Below are 18,438 nucleotides of genomic sequence, written 5' to 3'. Positions count from 1 at the left end.
GACACCTGTTTCCTCATGTGCAGCCAGTGACTTGCCTCCTACCCACCCTGGGTCACCTCCCACAGGAGTCTCTGTGACTTGGAATAGACAAGAGGAAGAAGGGAGGCAGGAGAGTAACCATGTTCTGGGTTTCATGGACCAGCTTCCTGCACTAGGGAACTGCAAGGCTTTCTAGACAGAGTACAGTGTGGCCTGAGCAAGGAAGGCCCTGCAGGGGAAACTGAGGTCAACCTGGAGGGGCTAGCCTCTGACACCTCTGTCAAGCTGAAGACAGAACCAAGACAAAGGAAGGTCTCAAGGCCTCTGAGAGACAGAGGGAATGGCTAAGGCAGGCTGGCTGCCAAGCTAGCTAAGGGCGGTCTTAACTGGTAGGCGCCCTTCATTGTCTGTTGACAGGCGCCTGGTAGTAGAGTAGCTCTTAGGTTATGAACATCTCCTCTTGCCTCCTTAATCTCCTGTCATAGACATGTTTTGCTTCTGAGACCTCACTAAATAGTAGCACAAAACTGCGATGATGGTCACTGGAACATTTCTCACTAGAACCAGCATGTGGACAGAGCAAGGACAAGGTCACATAGACAAGACTCAGGTTTGATGACACTTGGTGGTAAGGAGAAAAAAACAGAAGAGAGCCATCCTACCAGGGACTAAGGGTCTAGCTCCCTGACAGTACCTTCATGTCCCTCCCCAGACTAAAACTACCATATCCATAGACACCAACAGTGCTGGCTTCTCGGACCACCCTTTATATCCTCCTGATATGAGAAGGGTACCTGCTTCTCATTGGTAGGAGCAGCTCAACTTCAGCTCAGGAATGAGGGGAGCCTCCAGTGTGCCTCAGGAATGAGGGGAGCCTCCAGTGTGCCTCGGGAATGAGGGGAGCCTCCAGTGTGCCTCAGGAATGAGGGGAGCCTCCAGTGTACCTCAGGAATGAGAGTGGACGTGGAAAGGCTTCTGAAGCCAGCCGTCTCCTGTCTGTGTAACCAACATTCCTTTTGCACCCACTGGCTCCAAACTCGCTCAGTTTAAGGATACATGTCTGGAGACAGGAGAAGGTGACAAGACCAAGAACCTAGCCTTGGTGCCATGCATCAGGCTAGATCCCTTTGACCCCTATGTGCTCTGAACTGCCCAGGAGCCATCCCTTCAGAAACACAAAGTGCTGCTTGCTGTGAGCCGAGTCCCACCTCCATGGCCCCGGAGCTAGATTTGGCTGTGGTTGGCTGTGTTCAGATATGATGCAGAACCCTAGTTAGTCACCCTTGTTTGTGTGTGAAGAGCTGTTTTTGCCACAGTTTACAGAACATGTCTCAGTCTGCCCGCAGACACAGGACAGGTATTCTGTGGAAATTCCTCCCAGTACACACAGGTGCAGTGATCCCCTGAGCAAACATACCAATCGGCTTAGGCATGTGCAGCTTTAATGCCAGCTTTTATGCTCAGAAGTGCACATCTGGACCACGGCTGTCCTTTACAGCCTTTCATTTTTTACTTAAAGGGAAATAATGAAGGCCTCTCTGGAAAGACCGTGTGGCTGGAGGGGCTCGGGGATCTGTCGAAGCATCTACATTCAACACCACAGGCACTGCCTCTGTACGCTCCACACGGAAATGTGGGCTCCATGGAGCTTGTCTCCTGAGCAAATCACCACTCAGGATTCTTGGGCTATCAAACCACCTCAACTGACCCGAGCTGTCTTTTTTGGGAAACTCATTTTGGGCTCAAAGCTTTGAATACATGATTCCACAGTTAGGAAAACTGTAGAGACTGGGCTGGGGTGGCTTAGTGGATCGAGTGTCTGTTATGTAAGTATGAGGATGTCAGCTGGGATCCACACAACCCACATAAAAACCGGCCATGGCAATGTGCGGCTGCAACTGGCAAATAGAGACACTATCATCCCTGGGGCTCTGTCTCAAAAAACAAAATGGAGAAGACATTTGATGTCAACCTCTGGGCTCCACACATGCATACAGAGGAAGAACACACCTGCACGCACTCATACACAAGTATACATGTATGTGCACGTGAGAGTCCACATATACACGGCCCCAAGCAAACCAAAACTGTATGCTAGAAAGGCAGGGAATGCACCCAAGTCACAGGCTGGGAAGAAGACAGCTGGGACAACTGTCTGGAGTGACTTGGTTAAGGCTTGCTTATATTCTGTGCTCACACCAGGTTGACTGGCCTTGTGGAACATCCTAGCTGTGAGGAGAAGTGATAATAACCTCCAGCTGTAATTACATGTATGTGTGAAAACCTGCCACCGTAAGAAAACCAGAGCAGGCAAGGAACCCAGAGGTGGCTCAGAAATCAGGGAATGCCACTGAATACTCTTACAAGGAATGTGGAAAGGAAAGTCCCCTGCTTCGGGGAGCATTGCAGGACAGGATCCTTGATCACTCGCCCCAAGCAATCACCTGTCCATCACAGCAGCCTAGGAGGCAGCTCAGCCAGGGGAGCAAGGCACTCTGCAGACAAAGGGCTTGACAGTGGGGGAGCTGGGCCTGGCTTCCAGAGAGCCACAGAAACCTGAGCGTGACTGAGTGCCATATGGTTACAGGGACCCAGAATTCGGAAGGAATCAGAGTCCCTGATGCTGGCCCTGGGGGAATGCGTTCACAAACAATTGGCCTTTCCACACACTCCTGTTTTCCATTTACATTTCTGTAGTAGATGAAGTTCAGACAGTGCACACCAAAGCAGCCAATGCCCAGACTGCAGTCTTAGGAGGCCAGATGACAGGAACTGCAGTGGGCTTCACTGTCTCCTGGGGCCATCATGTGTCCATTCTACTGGGACTCTGGGAACTGCAGCAGATACCCGCCCAGAGTAGTGGGGCTCAGGGGTAGGGTGGTGGTGGTGGAGTGGGGAGTGGGAGGTTCCCAGGAAGGCTGAAGCTCATGCTGTGAGATCCAGAAGCTCATTCCACTCCCAGAAGATGGAGGGGGACCCCCATTGACCCATCTTCCTATATATGTAATTAGAACAACTCAGCTGCAGTGGGCCTGGGTCCTTAGCTGCCCCCACTCCTTCACACAGGCTGAGACGGTGGTAAGTTGTGCCCCCCAGAGGCAAGACGTGTTTTCAGAGGTGAAGATAGGATAACACATGTTAAAACCAAATACTAATCATGTGACCAAAGTCCAAATCGAGAGCCCTCTGCTCTCTCTGGCACTAAGTGCTCACCTCCTGCCTGTCTTGGGACACACTGTACCATGCTGGTCTCACCAGCTCTAGAATTTTCTTGCACATTCTCCAGTAACTCATGCTGACTCTGCTCCCTGCTCTTCCTCAGCCTATTGTAGGAGTTGGAAACCCAAGACCAAGGTCCTGGGCTGATGTTCCTGGTAGTGAAAAGCATAGGGCCTTGAACTGCAAACCTCACCTGGCCAGATGGAGGGAAGAGCCTTAACTTGGGACCAACCAGTCAGTCTTCTTCCCTGGGCCTTTCTGCTCCAGCCTGCATGTCCTATCCATGGAACCCTTCAGAACACAACCTTAAGCGTGTGCCTATGAGACCATGCACCTCTCCCCAAACTCTGTCCCGATCCGGCTATGGGAGTACAACTGCCCAGAACTGCTTTGAAATCAGGTCCATGCCTTTTCCACTGTCCAGAAAATAAACAGTCAGGGGCTGCCTTGCCAAGTTTATGGCTATACAATGCCATGACTCAAGGATATGTTAGGAGGGGCCACAGGACCCAACACAGAGCTGTCCTCACAGCCAAGACATCAAAATGGAGAGAGGGGCAGAGCCAGAACAGCAAAGGGAGAAGGCTGGGGACCCAGGTACAAGCTCACACCTTCCTCCTCTTGGCCCATTCCCAGTGGACCCACGTGTACAGAGTTTGTTTCCTTTAATAGATACCAAGGCTTCCGGCTCTCAGAAGGGATGTGCAGCTCCCGCACAAGCCATTCATTCAGTTTATGCCTCATTAGGGGATGGCAGGCTGATCCCAGAGTTGAAGATCTAGCATCAGCCAAGGCTAGCATTACCAGCAGGCTTTCTGGACCCCAGTCTCAAGCCAGCTGTCCCCCCGCACAAGACAGACCTGATAATCACCCCAGCTACCGGTCAGTCACCTCCTACAGCCTGGTCCCTGATCTTTACTCTCTCCATATCTGCTGTGACTCATTCTCTGCAGTTACAGATGGTACAGGCCTCTGTCCATCTGTCTGTAGTCCTGTGTGTGCTTCTTCAGGGCTGGTCCTGACTCTCTCTTGGCTGAACCTACAAAGCCTGGTCCTGGCCTCTCTATAAATGACAGCTGAATGGCCTCTTCAGTGGCCATGAGAGTAACCATCGGTGCTTGCCTCTGTCCTCATTGTACCCCAAGGGAGGATTTCCTAAGAATCATTAACTCTAGTTCCCAGACATTTATTTGATGCCTTGCTATGTGGGTGTTGGCTGAGCACAGTGTGGCCGGCAACATTGATGACATAGCCTGTCACTGTACCAAGGCCACTTTCAGACACAGAGAAGGCATCCACACAGCCATCTGCTGCACGCAGAGTTAGTGTGTGTGGCGAGAAGTCAACTTGTACACCCGAGGCACTCAGTGGGTAAGGGCAGAAAAGAGCCAAGGTCCTCCCAACTGTGTGGTGACTCATGGATTGAGGTGGGATTTCACAGGTGGTGTCTGTACCTGGGCTGGGGAGGCCTCCCTCAGCTCAGACATGGCTTCCCATCTCCGCAGGGTTTCCCCAGGAAAACTCTCTCCACCACCTCCAACTGTCCACAGGAGTGAGCACTGAATGCCTACATCCAAAAAAGGCTGTACCTCAGAGCCCCCAGCCCAGAGGAATGTAGTTCCAGGGCTCCAGGACACCAAGGTGACAAGTTTTCAGACACAAATGTGGTTGCCCTCCCTCCCTTGGCCAGGATTGCTCCAGCGTCAGACACCGGGAAGGAGCAGAAACAGCCACAGCTCTGAGATGGCTGCTGAGAGGGGAGAGGAGCTAGGGCGCCCAGAAAAGCCATCCACTAAGCACCCAACTGCTCCTGCAGAGGTCCATGGGCTTCTGGGACTGCCGCAGGAACGCTAGCCTTGTTTTACTCTGTAAAATTCTTTCAGGAAAGCAGGGTTGATTAGAAAAGCTAATTACCGCTTTTGAAGATCCTCTCAGACCCCAGACAAGGAAGAACACAGGGCTCCTTCCCACCCTGATCCTGGTTCCCCAGACTCTGGCCTTCATTAAGTTTTGATTTCAATCAATTGCACACCCCCTAAAATTAACTTATAAGGGCAATAAATTGCAACCGCATGTTTGAAGGTATTATCTGCTCTGAGCTAAGAGCCAGGGATCGCAGAGCACAGGGTAAGATGTCTGGTGCAGATGGGAGTAATCAGCTCTGGAAATGAGTGGTGCCAGCCCCCCTTTTCAGTTAGAACATCTGGTTTGGGACAGAACCAGAGGCTAGGCCAGATCTAAACTGAGAGCTGGATGGGGCAGGTCCCCTGTCTTCTCTGGAACCTGAAAGATCAAAGTGATGAACCTGAGCTATTAGTCTACTGTGGTTGCTCTGGCTGGTGAGATAGCCCTGTTTCCAGCAGTAAGGAAGACACTGCCCTGCACTGGAGAGTCTACATCCAGATTCCTCCCCAGAAAGGTGGGTCTCAGGCCAGGCAGTGAAGTTCTGACTGTGAACTAGACAAGGTCTGGGCCTAGAAGAGCTGACTCCGGCCTCTGCTGGGAAAGAGTAGACAATAGTCTATGAGTTTGCTGTCTGCTCCCTTTTCCAACTCCTACCTTTGTCCTCACACATTCCCTAGATGGAGCTGGCTGTACAGGCAGAAAACTACCCTGGGACTTAGGAGAGAGAGAGATGGAACAGCTGGGATTCCAGGGCCAGGGTGGAAGTGATGGAATCCGAGAGGGCTTGGAGCAGGTGGTACCTCACAGTCTGTCCCCGAAGCAAAGCATGCCCGGCATCCTGGGCGGCTTCACAATCAACCCTTTATCTAAAGCCTGCTGCCACAGGTGCCCAGGAGGGACAAAATCATTGTGATTATTTCTGTCCAGAATAGCAATGAAGGAAGGAAGTGGGGGGTGGGGTGGCTGGAGAGGTACAGTGAGGAGGGGGGCAGGGAGCAGGGAAAGTGGGAACCAAGGGACTTTCAAAGGCAGCCAGCCATGCAGGACCCCAGCTTGGCTCCCTGGATCCTACTTGCCTTTGTCCACTTTGGGGACAGCTAGTCCTTTATCCCTAATTGAGAAACATTCACAGGCCTGCATGTGTGCTACATCCCCATGGGAGTTATAAGCCAGAGGGCCTGCATGGCAGCCACCCTGGCCCCAGCCGCCACTCCAACCAGACGGACTCCATGTGCGGGTGATTAACTCCAATTCCCTGCAAAGTCAAAGTCTTTACAGACCCAGGATCAAAGCCAGGGCCTGGAGATAGAATCTAGTCTCTGTTGGATCTCCTGGCAGAGAACCCTCAGGGAGGCCCTGAGCGCTCCCCATCTCAGAAATGGCTGGGGTGGGACAAGGCAGCCCCACATACTCCCTGCTCTCTCCTTCCACCATCTTCTAAGGAGAACTAGCAATAAAGACAAGGTCACAGCAGGTAACTACGACCACATGTGTGTACTGATGATGCTCCTCACATGGTCTCATGGGCAGCAAAGCCATGGCATCTAAGCCCCTGCATTCTGTTTGGAATGTCAAACTCCTGTATGAGCCTTCCTAGAATAAAGGAGGGTTAGTCCAGCAGCCCAGTGTTCTCCATGAGGAGACTATAACTCCGCCAGGTCTGAGGCCTGGAAGTTCCTCATATGATAGGTAGGTGGTTGAAGGTTTAAGTCCAGGGCAAGCATAGGCTCTACTCTGTGGTTAACCATAATCCAAGAATCCCGAACTACTGGAGACTCTCAGAAGTTTAAGGTGGGCCTGCTTGTCACACACCCCACCACAGGGCACAGCAGCTTCAGTCACCCAGTCCTCCTGGGCCTGGCCTGGCCTGCTTGGAGGTATTGTTCATTTGTCTACATGTTCACATGCTCCTTTTCTTTCTAGAAGGGGTGGCTTTGCCTGGAGCTCTATTTCCACCAGACCTGGAGCCAACTTGTCTTCCGGGACCCTCATGGAACAGTCTAGCAATGGGTAGGATGTCTCCTCCCAGAGGGGCCTGTGTGATTGGTCTGTTTCCAACAGGAAGGAGAGACAAGTGCATGAGCCCTGGAGGAGCTCTGTGCCTTCACTCATGGGTGACAACTAAGACTTCCTGTGGGCATAGGTCAACGGCAGGGACGGGTAGCAATGATGAGAGATGGGCGTGGTCTGCTGCCCCTACACACCAGGCAACAATGAGAAATAGCCCTCAGTGCCACACCAAGGCCTCCTGGACACCTAAGACCTCTACTCCAAAGCCCAGGGGAAGGAGCTCAGGCTCCAGGCCACTGACACTCATACAAACACCACCACCCAGAGGCTGAGATGGGGGCCAAACATCAAACCAAGGTGCTTAAAACAGTTAAGAAAAAGATGATCTGTTTTCTTAACATTTGCTCCAGAAATGGGCGGTTCAGTTTGGGAAGTCCTCCCACATGTTGCTGGGAAATTCCTTAGCCTCTGAAGACAATGGATGATGTGACCCACATGACAACCCCCAAACCTTCCTCCAGTGAGCTGCTTCTCCTGTCACATGGGGAGAAGCTGGCCTCACTGCAGGCCAAGCAGGGGGCCCCCCCTGTCCTCCCTGAGGGCCTCTGCACTCTCCCCCTCTTCTAGCAGTACACTTAAAGAGTCTCAGGGTCTGGGGAATCCAGGATGAGGTGCACCCGGAACAGGAAGGGCCTATCCTGTTACCTTTCTTAGAACCCTTAATGACAGAACAGAGATATCCGCCTTAATGGCCAACCAAGTCCCTCAGCAGTGTCCTTGCACGTGAGCTAGGGGACAAGCAGAAAGACAGAGGGGAGCAGAGGCAGGGCACTGTGCGCTCTACCTAGACCTGGCCCTGAATGACAGACCAAGTCTTCAGAACCACTTCACTGAGGGTCAAACACCCCAGATCTGAGCCTAGTAAGTACTCAGAACCATCCTCACCATCAAATCTAAACATATAGCCCCTAGGGTCACAGTGAGGCTGGGTGGCCTCTATGGGCTTGGCAGTAACAGACAAGGTAGCCCAGATCCTGGCATGTGGAGACCCAACACACACTTCAGAGAGGCACTGCCCACTCCCATCTGACACTTAACTGGGGACAGACAGGCTGTCTTCCCAGAATGCTCTAAGGTGGTCTGTGGGGGAATTTTCAAAGCTATGAAGGCGCTAATTATGATAGGCTTTCAACTCAACTCGGCTTCTGATTTCAGAGGCAAGGTGTGTGCATATCCAGGGTGGCAGCTTGGGGACACTGGTGCCAAAGCTCCTCTGCCTGCCTAGACTCTTTGGACATTAGTCCTCAGCTCTAGAGCCACCTCCTGGAAAAGTAGCATGTCACTGCTTTCCTGTCACCAACATCTTCACCTGATTCACTTAAATGTCTGCTATTGATTCTTCTTCAATACCCCACCATGAGAGGTATTCAAAAGCATACATATATACATAATACATATATACTACATATGTGCATATATATGATGTAAGCCTGTATATGTGCATATATGGATATACACACATATATGTGTATGTTTACACACACACACACACACACACACACACACACACGAATGACTCTAGAGTTGGGTGAGGATGTGTCCCAGTTAGTTTTTATTAACTTGGCTCAAAGAGTTACCTGAAGGAGAAGAAACCACAATTGAGGAATTGCCTCCTGATCAGACTGGCTGTGAGCAAGACTACAGGGACATCTTCTTGATTACTGATTTATGTGGGAGAAGTTGGAGGGCCACTGTGGGAAATGCCACCCTTTAGAAGGTGGTCCTGGATTGTGTAAGAAAGGTAGTGTGCAGCATTCCTCCATGGCCTCTGCCTGAGTTCCTGCCTCTTCCCTCAATGATAAACTGTAAGACAGACAAATCCATTCCTCCCCAAGTCGGCTTCAGTCAGTGTTTTATCACAGCATGAGCCCCCAAGCTCCAGTCCAAATGGAGTTATAGCTAAGAGCCTTGGTGTGCTCTGTAACCTCCGCACTGGGATCACAAACTCAGTCAGCCCAGGCTACACTGTATCTTAACTGTGTCTGAGTCTTAGCTCTGCCCCTGCCTTGGACAAATTCCTCATTCTCTCAGTGTGAGTACTATGTGCTGACTGTGCCACTACAGCATCCAACACCTTACTCTGTTGCTATTCATCTGAGAGGACCTGAGATGGCAGGATGCAAAACACCTGCCTTGCGTCTTACACACATAGGTCGTGCCCCCCGCCCCCCACTATTGTGAATGGTAACAGAATAATGCGGTCACATCTGCATCAGGCAGCAGAGCCAAGGGAGACTGCTCAGCCTAGTCACCAGTCACGCTCTCATAGGAAGGCTGCCCATGGAAGCCCCGAGAGCTAGCGTGCAGAGGGACTCACAGGTCTCGGTACTGGTCGAAGGCATTGTTGGCCTCCACCTCCAGTTTTCTCAGTCGAGCAGACGGCATGGCCCCATCTTCCAAAGGAGGGTCATACTTGTTACTCCACGGTGACCTGGAAGGAAGAAAAGAAGGAGGAGATGGTCCTATGAATCATTCCAGAGACGCTTGGCCTGTGAACAGCGAGCCAGGCTCAGCTGCCTGAAGTTCAGGGGCCGAGTCACCAAGAGGCTTTCTGGAGAGGCTTACAGAGCAAAGGTTCAGAAGTCGCAGACTGGCTAATGCAGTTGTTAACACCTTAGCTCCACCCTCATTTCTTCCTGTGGAAAACAAGGCTACCATTCACTACCCTCTGGCTATTTCGAGGAACAGAGAGAAAGAATGCCAAGTGCCTTGGCCACAAATAACAGTGTTTTTCTGTGTTCACTATCAAAGTGGTCGGCTGTTATCCCTCACCTCCCTGACTGGCTCCTCAGACTTCAGACAACACATTTTAAGAAGACAGCTGTCAGTTATGGAAGCAGGCAGGAGGTGCCTGGCTCCTTAGGGAACATAGTCAATGAACCCAAAACACAGGGCTAAGCACACATGAAGACCATGAAGTAAAGGGAATCAGCCAGGGCTGGAGAGATGGCTCAGAGGGTAAGAGCACTGGCTGCTCTTCCAGAGGTCCTGAGTTCAATTCCAGGAACCACATGGTGGCTCACAGCCATCTGTAATGAGATCTGGCGCCCTCTTCTGGCCTGTAGGCATACATGCAGACAGAACATTGTTTACATAATTAAAAGGTGGGGGGCCCAAAGACTTGCTGCATTTTAAAACCACCTTCTGTCACATCAGGAGAACATTAGGTCAGCAAGAACAATGGGAGGTGTTTGAAGGTCTCCTTGTTGGTTCCCAAAGGTGGAGATCACAGGGTGGGTGTTCAGAAAGAAGAGTATTAACCAATGAGGCTGGAGAGATGGCTCAGCCAGTTAAGACCACTGGCTACTCTAACAGAGGACCCCAGTTTGATTCCCAGCACCCACATGGCAGCTCACAACCTGTAACTCCAGCTCCATAGGGTCCAACATCTCTTCTGATCTCCATAGGCACCAGGCACGCACCTGGTACACAGACATACATCAAGTGAAATGTTCGTACACACAAAATAAAACGTTTTGACAAGTGAAGGAGTAATGAAGAGGAGGAAGAGATGTAACAAACTGGAGAGAAGCCCTTAAGTATGAACGCGCCCTCCTCATGCCGCTACCCACAGGACGCACACCGCCCTCCTGATGCCGCTACCCACAGGACGCACACCGCCCTCCTGATGCCGCTACCCACTGGACGCACACCACCCTCCTGATGCCGCTACCCACAGGACGCACACCGCCCTCCTGATGCCGCTACCCACAGGACGCACACCGCCCTCCTGATGCCGCTACCCACAGGACGTACGCCACCCTCCTCATGCAGCTACCCACTGGACGCACACCGCCCTCCTCATGCCGCTACCCACAGGACGCACACCACCCTCCTGATGCAGCTACCCACTGGACTCACACAGCCCTCCTGATGCCGCTACCCACAGGACGCACACCACCCTCCTGATGCCGCTACCCACTGGACGCACACAGCCCTCCTGATGCCGCTACCCACTGGACTCACACAGCCCTCCTGATGCCGCTACCCACAGGACGCACACCACCCTCCTGATGTAGCTACCCACAGGACTCACACAGCCCTCCTGATGCCGCTACCCACTGGACTCACACAGCCCTCCTGATGCAGCTACCCACTGGACTCACACTACCCTCCTGATGCCGCTACCCACTGGACGCACACAGCCCTCCTTTCTCCCCAGGGTCATATGCCCTCACACCCTTTCAGTTTAGGATTCACGTTAAGGGATGAAGTCTGACTGCTGTCTCTTCCTGGTATCCAGCCCATGAGTCACACGAAAGGTAGAAGCTGGGGGGGTTCCAGTTTTCTCAGGGATGGCTCAGAGTGCAGGGAGAGGAGTTGTTGTGTGGTCCCTTGGGAACTCCAGGCTGCAAATTTGCTGGCCCACACAGAGCAGGGCCCCTAGAAACCTGTCCATGTTTAAGTACCTAGGCTCAATTCCCCCCGCAAAAGAAACCCCAAGAAAACTCCTTTCCAAGCTCAAGTCTGACCACCCCTCCCAATAGAATTGAAGACCTTAGACAGACAGGATAGGAGGAACAGCCCAGGCCACCCCAAGACCAGAACTAGTTTGAGTCTTTGATGAAGAAGGCCTGCGGGTGTCTGCCTTTATGGCACCCTGACAAGCACTGTAGGGTAAAGACAGAGCCGGGGTGGCATGACATGTCTGGAGTCCTGGCAGTGTGAAGCAGATGCAGGAAGATCAAGCCGGAGTCCAGCTAGAGCTACCTAACTGCGCCCTAGCTCCAAAATACAACAAAACAAGGGGGGGGGGGGAGAAGAGAAGGAAGGGAGGGAGGGAGGGAGGGAGGGAACCCAGAAATGCTTCTTTCCTCAGCTCTCAGGGGGCGGCTGAAGGGTGCTAGCAGTTGCCACTACTTACTAGTCAGCGAAGTGTGGCTCTGCCACTGCAGGACAATGGGCAAGACCCCAGGACTGTGACCTGAAGCCCATCTCCCTCATCCTTGCCGCCTCGGAGAATCTCTGGCACACCTGTAAGTAGGTAAGTCCACACCCCACCCCACCTGCCATCACCTTCACATAGGCACAGAAGACACAGCCCATAGCTCACTTTGAAAGGCAACCTAGAGTCTGCAAGGTGACACTTGCTGACAAGCTTGATGACCTGAGTTGAGTCCCCAGGACCCACATGGTGGAAGGAGAGAACCAACTCTGTGGTGATATTATGTCCTCCAATATATTGTGTACCCTAATAAACTTATCTAGAGTAAGAGAACAGAACAGCCACTAGACAGACATAGAGGCCAGAAAATGGTGGCACTCACACCTTTAATCCTATCACTTGGGAGGCAGATATCCATGTGGATCTCTGTGAGTTCAAGGCCACACTGGAAACCACCAGGCATGGTGACATACCTTTAATCCCATGAAGTGATGGCAGAAAGCAAAAGATATATAAGGCATGAGGACCAGGAACTAAGTTTGTTAAGCTTTTAGGCTTTCGAGCAGCAGTTCAGCTGAGATATGAGGACACAGAGGCTTTCAGTTTGAGGAAACAAGATTAGCTGAGGAACCGGAGAGGTGAGGTTGGCTGTGGCTTGTTCTGCTTCTCTGATCTTTCAGAATTCACCTCAATAGCTGGTACTGAGTTCTTTATTAATAAGACGGTTTAGAAATTTGTCTATACAACTCCCTCAGGTTCTGATCTCAAGTGTGCACACACACACACACACACACACAGAGAGAGAGAGAGAGAGAGAGAGAGAGAGAGAGAGAGAGAGAGAGAGAGAGAGAGAGAGAGAGAAACATGGTTGAGAAATTTTAAAGCTAGACAAAACCCAAAGCAACCTGCTAGGACACACAGGATCATCCGTCCCCATGCAGACTGGGTCCTGAAGAGTAAGAAGCCTCTAAGTGCGTTACACATTCCTCCTGCCTCACAGACGAATGCCGTTAGGCCTGGAGCCGGGGTAATTGTAGCTGGGGGAAAAATCATAACATTACCCAGAATATTCTTAGTGGAAGGGGCACTCAGAACACATTTAAGAGCTTAAATGGAGGCCATTTGAGAAAAGACAGATGGACAGGAATGCTTAGATTTCAAAAGTCAGGCCTTTCATTTCCCCAGAAGGCTTTTTGTTTCAGCTAACAGGTTCCAAGCAGTGCTGCTGGCAGCGGCCTCGTCATAAGGATCTTATTTAAGCAAACGATCAAACACAGGATGGAAATGTGTGGAGAAAATCAGAGGACCTTGAAGTTTCAGATCCAGAAGGGGAGAGGGAAGTCAAGCTCTCTCCTTACCTCCTCTGCTCCCCTGGAGGCTCTCATCCCCAAGCCTCTGAAGCTGGAGTGGGTTCTGCTGGGCACCCTGGAAGGACTTGGAGGAGGGGCACACAAGCCCAGACTTCATCCCTTCCTTCCCCTGAGCGTTCAAAACAGTGCTGACAGAGATCGGCTCCATGACACCTCTCCCAGGAAGCCCTAACTAAGCCCGTGCCTCATGAGAATCCCTGGCCTATGACATGGGTGTCACTTTCAAGGCACTCTCCTCAAGAGTTGCCCCTGTACATTTGCTGGAGTACCAGCTCTCTGAACTCCCCTTCCAGCTCATACCTACACAGCACGTCCACACCCACCCATCTCCGGGATTCTTCCTTCCATCAACAGTGACCACATCTTCCAGCTGCCACCTGTCTGTACACAGACCACTCTCCATTCACTTCAGCCCAGCTTCCAGCCTGCTTTCCTCTAACCTCCACTGGAAGAAGGAAAGGGACTTCAGCAAAACCAGTTCTCTGATCTCTCAATTTCAAACAAAGGACAAGCTCTGCACCATCCCAGAGTTGCCGTATGTGAGAAGGTCAGCCTGGCCTTCAAGGGCCCTATTCTACAGGCCCTGCTCCTGCCCCCAACACCCTTCTAGATGTTAGTGAGCTTGCCTCTACCCAGGCCTTAGAGCCCAGGGAGCTCCTCTATTGTGATTTCTTTTACTGTCTATTATAAAATAAAACTCAGGGACAAAATACAATGATAAGAACCTGAGGCAGTCTCCATCTGCTTCTGGATCCAAAAGGGCCTGCATCATTTTTTGGTCCTCTTTGCCGGAGGCCAATGTTTCTTGAGTTCTGAGGACCTCTCTGATCCATTCCTACCAGTTGAATGCAAACCCCACCTCTCGAACCAATGTCTGACTTCACCAAATGTCAGACCACAACACAAAATTCCTGCAACACTCCCCACCTATTCAGATTCAACTCTAGCATTCTAGAGCATGACTGTGACCAAGATGTCCCTGTTGTGGAATCTTTTTGTACACTGTAAAGATGTGCTACTCTCATTGGTTTAATAAAGAGTTAAATGGCCAATAGCTAGGCAGGAAGAGGTTAGGTGGTGTTAGTTTTCCGGCCACTCCTCCAGCTATCCTTTCTTACATGGTAACAGCCCTGCTTATTAAAACCAACAGGCGGGACTTGCAGACAAGGAAAGCGTGCTGGGATGGAGAAGGGCAGAGCCGCCAGCCAGGAGACTCAGGGAGAAACAAGATGAATATACCATGTTGAAGAAAGGTGCTGAGCCACATGGTGGAACATAGATAAGAAATATGGGTTAACTTAAGTTGTCAGAGCTAGTTAGTAACAAGCCTAAGTAATCAACCGAGCATTTATAATTAATAGTCTCTATGTGGTTATTTGGAAGCTGGCTGGCAGGACAGAAAATTCCGCCTACATACCCCTGGTTACCTACTTTGCCTGTTCTCTTTAGCAATATGTTTGCAATCTTTATCATTTATGCATGTGTTTACGTTATGATCTGTCTGGACCTCACAGGACAGACTCCAGGAAAAGAGCCATGAACAGGATCTGAAACACAGGTGACACTTAGAGAATGATGCTTCTGTATGCTTGCTGGATGAATGACCACTACTGTTTCTGTTCAGTAGAGCAGAGATGACAAGGGATTGGCTAAAGTCCCAGTGCTGGTTTGGAACCCACACTGCTGCTCCCAGTCACTCTCCCTGTTTCTCCAACACCAGTTCTCTCCGAAGAGTGCATAGTGTGGTCTCTATTAATCCCAAACTCAGTGTGTGCAGCCCCAGGGAAATCCTAGAATGTTTTGGGGATTCTCACACTTGGAATTTTTAAGGGAAATTATCCCAAGTGTGCCATGCATGGTGGTGCACGACTTTAATACCAGCACTTGGGAGACTGAGGCATGAGGATCTCTGTGAGTTTGAGACAGCCTGGTCTACATAGTGAGATCTAGGCCTACAAGGGATACATAGTGAGACCATCTCAAAATAATTGGCTGGTTAGTTAGTTAGTTAGTTAGTTAACCTACTGAAAACATCTAACCCAGTATCATCTGCTTCACAAAGTCTTTCTTCTGGGCTCCCCCAAGGTACCAGCCAGCTCTGAACTGGCTATATGGATCACAAAATAGTTCATCAGCTACTGGATGTGTTTTCCTGAGCAGGGACCAATATCAACGTGGCCTCTTACAGCAGTCCATGTGGTGGATGGCAAAGGAAGGGAGCGAGGAAGGAAGGACATACCACCCCATAGGGCAGCTGGCTTTGAAATAGTGTGGCTCTTCCATTAGATGGCAAGACACTGAGGCCCTCTTGTCCAATGCTTAGGGGAGCACCCACACATGCCTGTTAGTGGACTGGATGGAGGGCTGGGAGGATTAGGAGGAGGAGGAGGAGGAGGAGGACAGAAGGCGTGGGGAGCCCCGGGGCGGCAGAGGCAAGCGCTGCTGTGTGAGCTCACCTGTAGGAGTCTCCATCTCTGTTGTAGTCACACAGAAGGTAATCCTTGCCCACAACCTTGTCTCTGGCAATTTTCAGTGGCTGGTCAACAGAAGACAGGAGATCTTCACACAGACTGGGGACCTGACAAAATGAGGGGACAGGGAGAAATGTGGTTAAAGTAGCACTTCCAATCTGGGTTCCGCCACCTGGAGGTCAGGTTTTCACATCTGGCTAGTAGTGCCTTGCCAAAATTCTGAGTCTGTCTGTTCCTCTCCACATGTTCCCAACACCAACTGTATCTCTCTACAAAGAAACCTGGTCGTGAGTTGTCGTGGAGTTTTCTTTCCAAACCCAGGTGTGGCTTTAATTACCTGACCACCAGGGTAGTCTGTGAGTATGAGGACGTGTGTGCTGGGTATTGGTCTCTGGTGCACAAAATACCAGCTCAGGCCTTGAGAAGAAGGCAAACACTTCAAATACACAGGAATGTAAAGAACTCAAAGAATAACCAGGCTCCAGAGAACTCCCACAGGCTCCCCCATGCTGGGTGGAGTTTCCAGCACTTTCCAGGCCCCTGGCCAAGCATTACCAGGTTGCTCATAGCCAGCTGTATCTGCTACAGAGGTGGATGTCCATACCCTTTCCACAGCAGAGAGCAGCCAGCTCACCTCTGCAGCTTCACCTGAGTGCACAGCTGAGGCTGATGGGAAGACAGCTTTGTGGCCCAGGTGGCTGGAACAAACCATAGGGTCCGGCCAATGCCCACCATCGCCTTTGAGGGAGCAGGCTGGGGCTGCCTCCTCCCAACACAAACATCAGTTTCCACCAAAATACTCCAGGAAGGAACGGCAGCCCTTGCAGAAGCGGATGCCTTTCTATTAAGTCACTTCCAGTTTCCATGTCCTGGCTTTCTCATTTCAGGGTCTGGGTTTTGTGGGGACCCCACCTCATCATTTACCAGGCAAGGTGCTACTAACACACCAATAACTTGGAAAGGGGACTGCCAGCAGAGGGGGCTATCAGCAGTTTGCATCCCAAAGGCCAGCAACATTAGGACACTCAGACTCCGATGCTGCATGCTGCTGCCTTTAGGGTCCATCTCGGCTTACTTGGAAAGCACCACTTGACACTGGAGCATCTCTTGCTTCATGGGATTGTCCCTCTTTTGCATATATATCAGCTCCCAAGAAGAAACACATGCCTCCAGTCAAAGTATGGCATGCTTGTTTTCATAAATGTGGTCCACGTGCTCCCATGTACCCAACCAACCACCATGTGGGGCTACTTTCCAAGTTAGCTTTCGTAACATCACTCTATCACCGCTAGGTGCCTGGTATGTATTGTGTATGATGTTGGGCCAGGTATGGCAAAGCATGCTGTTTACCTGAATGCTCACACCAGGACATGAAGTAGGTAGCCATTACTTTGTGTTAGAGATTACAGATTTGAGGCCCAGAGTCCTTAAGCTGCCCAGCGTTCACACCAACAGCCAGCAGTGAATATAGAAGCCCAATACAGGGTTAGGTGGCTCCCGAGATCCTCCACTCTGTCTCTCTGGACAATAAACACAAAGGTGCACAGCTGCTCCCAGCCCCCACTGCTGCTCTGTATAGCTAGTCTTCCACCTGGGACATCCTGGCTGTGGAAGGGAGTGTGCCACAAGCTTCCATGAGGCAGCTGAGTCTGAGGTACCGACTGCCTTTTATGGGCCCAATGAAATGACCCTGGTACCAGCATGCCACCTTTCATGTTATAGCTTGTCACCAAGGACCCAACCATGCCACTGGGCTGCTGCTGGGGACTCCTGGCACAGGAAAAACATGTATGTCAAGGCAGCCCTGGCACCTCCGACTTCTCTTCGTTTGGACCCGATGTCCCACTAATATTGCTAATAATACTGTCTGCTAATACTGGCTAGCACTGCCAGCCTCTTTGCACCTCAAGGCACCACGCTGCTTCGGACAGTGCCGAGGGATGGCTTTCCTTTACTAGCCAGTCTGGCAAGATGATGGGAGGCGTCAGGAAAGAGGCTCCGTTTCCAGCTGAGCACAGCTGTGTGCATCTGTAGTCCTAACTACTGAGGGAGAAAAGGGATTTGAGCCTGTGAGTTCAATGTCAGCATGGCCAGGCCTGGTGGTATACTCCTATAATCCTAGATATTTGAGAGTCTGAGGCAGGAGGATTCTAAGTTCAAAGACAGCCTAGGTTGTAGAGTAAGTTTCAAGCCAACTGGAATAACTTAAGACCTTGTCTCAAGAAAAAAAAAATAGATGTCTGGGAATACAGTTCAGTGGTAGAGTGCTTGCCTACTATGCACAAAGTCCTAAGTTCAATCCTCAGTGTTTCAAATAACAAACAAAGAACCCCACCACCAGACCAAACTCCCAAACCCAGCCTGAAGAGTCACAGCAATGTTAGAAAGACAACCAGAAGATCATGGGCCATTGCTCTGCTAAAAAATAAAAAATAAGCAAATAAAAATAAAAATTTAAAAATCTGTCAGAAAGAACAGGCAGTCCATGCCAGAGACTAGCCACCCCTGAAGAGCTGACCTTGACTTTTGCAAGTCCCAA

At 50.9% G+C, this 18,438-nt stretch overlaps 1 protein-coding gene across 1 annotated transcript in view; it reads right to left on the bottom strand.

Moving 5' to 3' along the window:
• The window catches only part of Capzb (capping actin protein of muscle Z-line subunit beta), a 103,555-nt gene that overhangs the window by 19,120 nt on the left and 65,997 nt on the right, over positions 1-18,438 (bottom strand). The window contains exons 4-5 of the mRNA XM_036178625.1: positions 15,885-16,006; positions 9,491-9,604 (exon numbers count right to left, since the gene is read on the bottom strand). Coding sequence (XP_036034518.1) covers positions 9,491-9,604; positions 15,885-16,006 — 236 coding nt within the window. The remainder of the gene's footprint in view (positions 1-9,490; positions 9,605-15,884; positions 16,007-18,438) is intronic.

This window comes from Onychomys torridus, chromosome 2, assembly GCF_903995425.1.
Source record: "Onychomys torridus chromosome 2, mOncTor1.1, whole genome shotgun sequence".
NCBI classification, from domain to species: Eukaryota; Metazoa; Chordata; class Mammalia; order Rodentia; family Cricetidae; genus Onychomys; species Onychomys torridus.
This window is presented reverse-complemented; position numbering and strand designations above follow the sequence as displayed.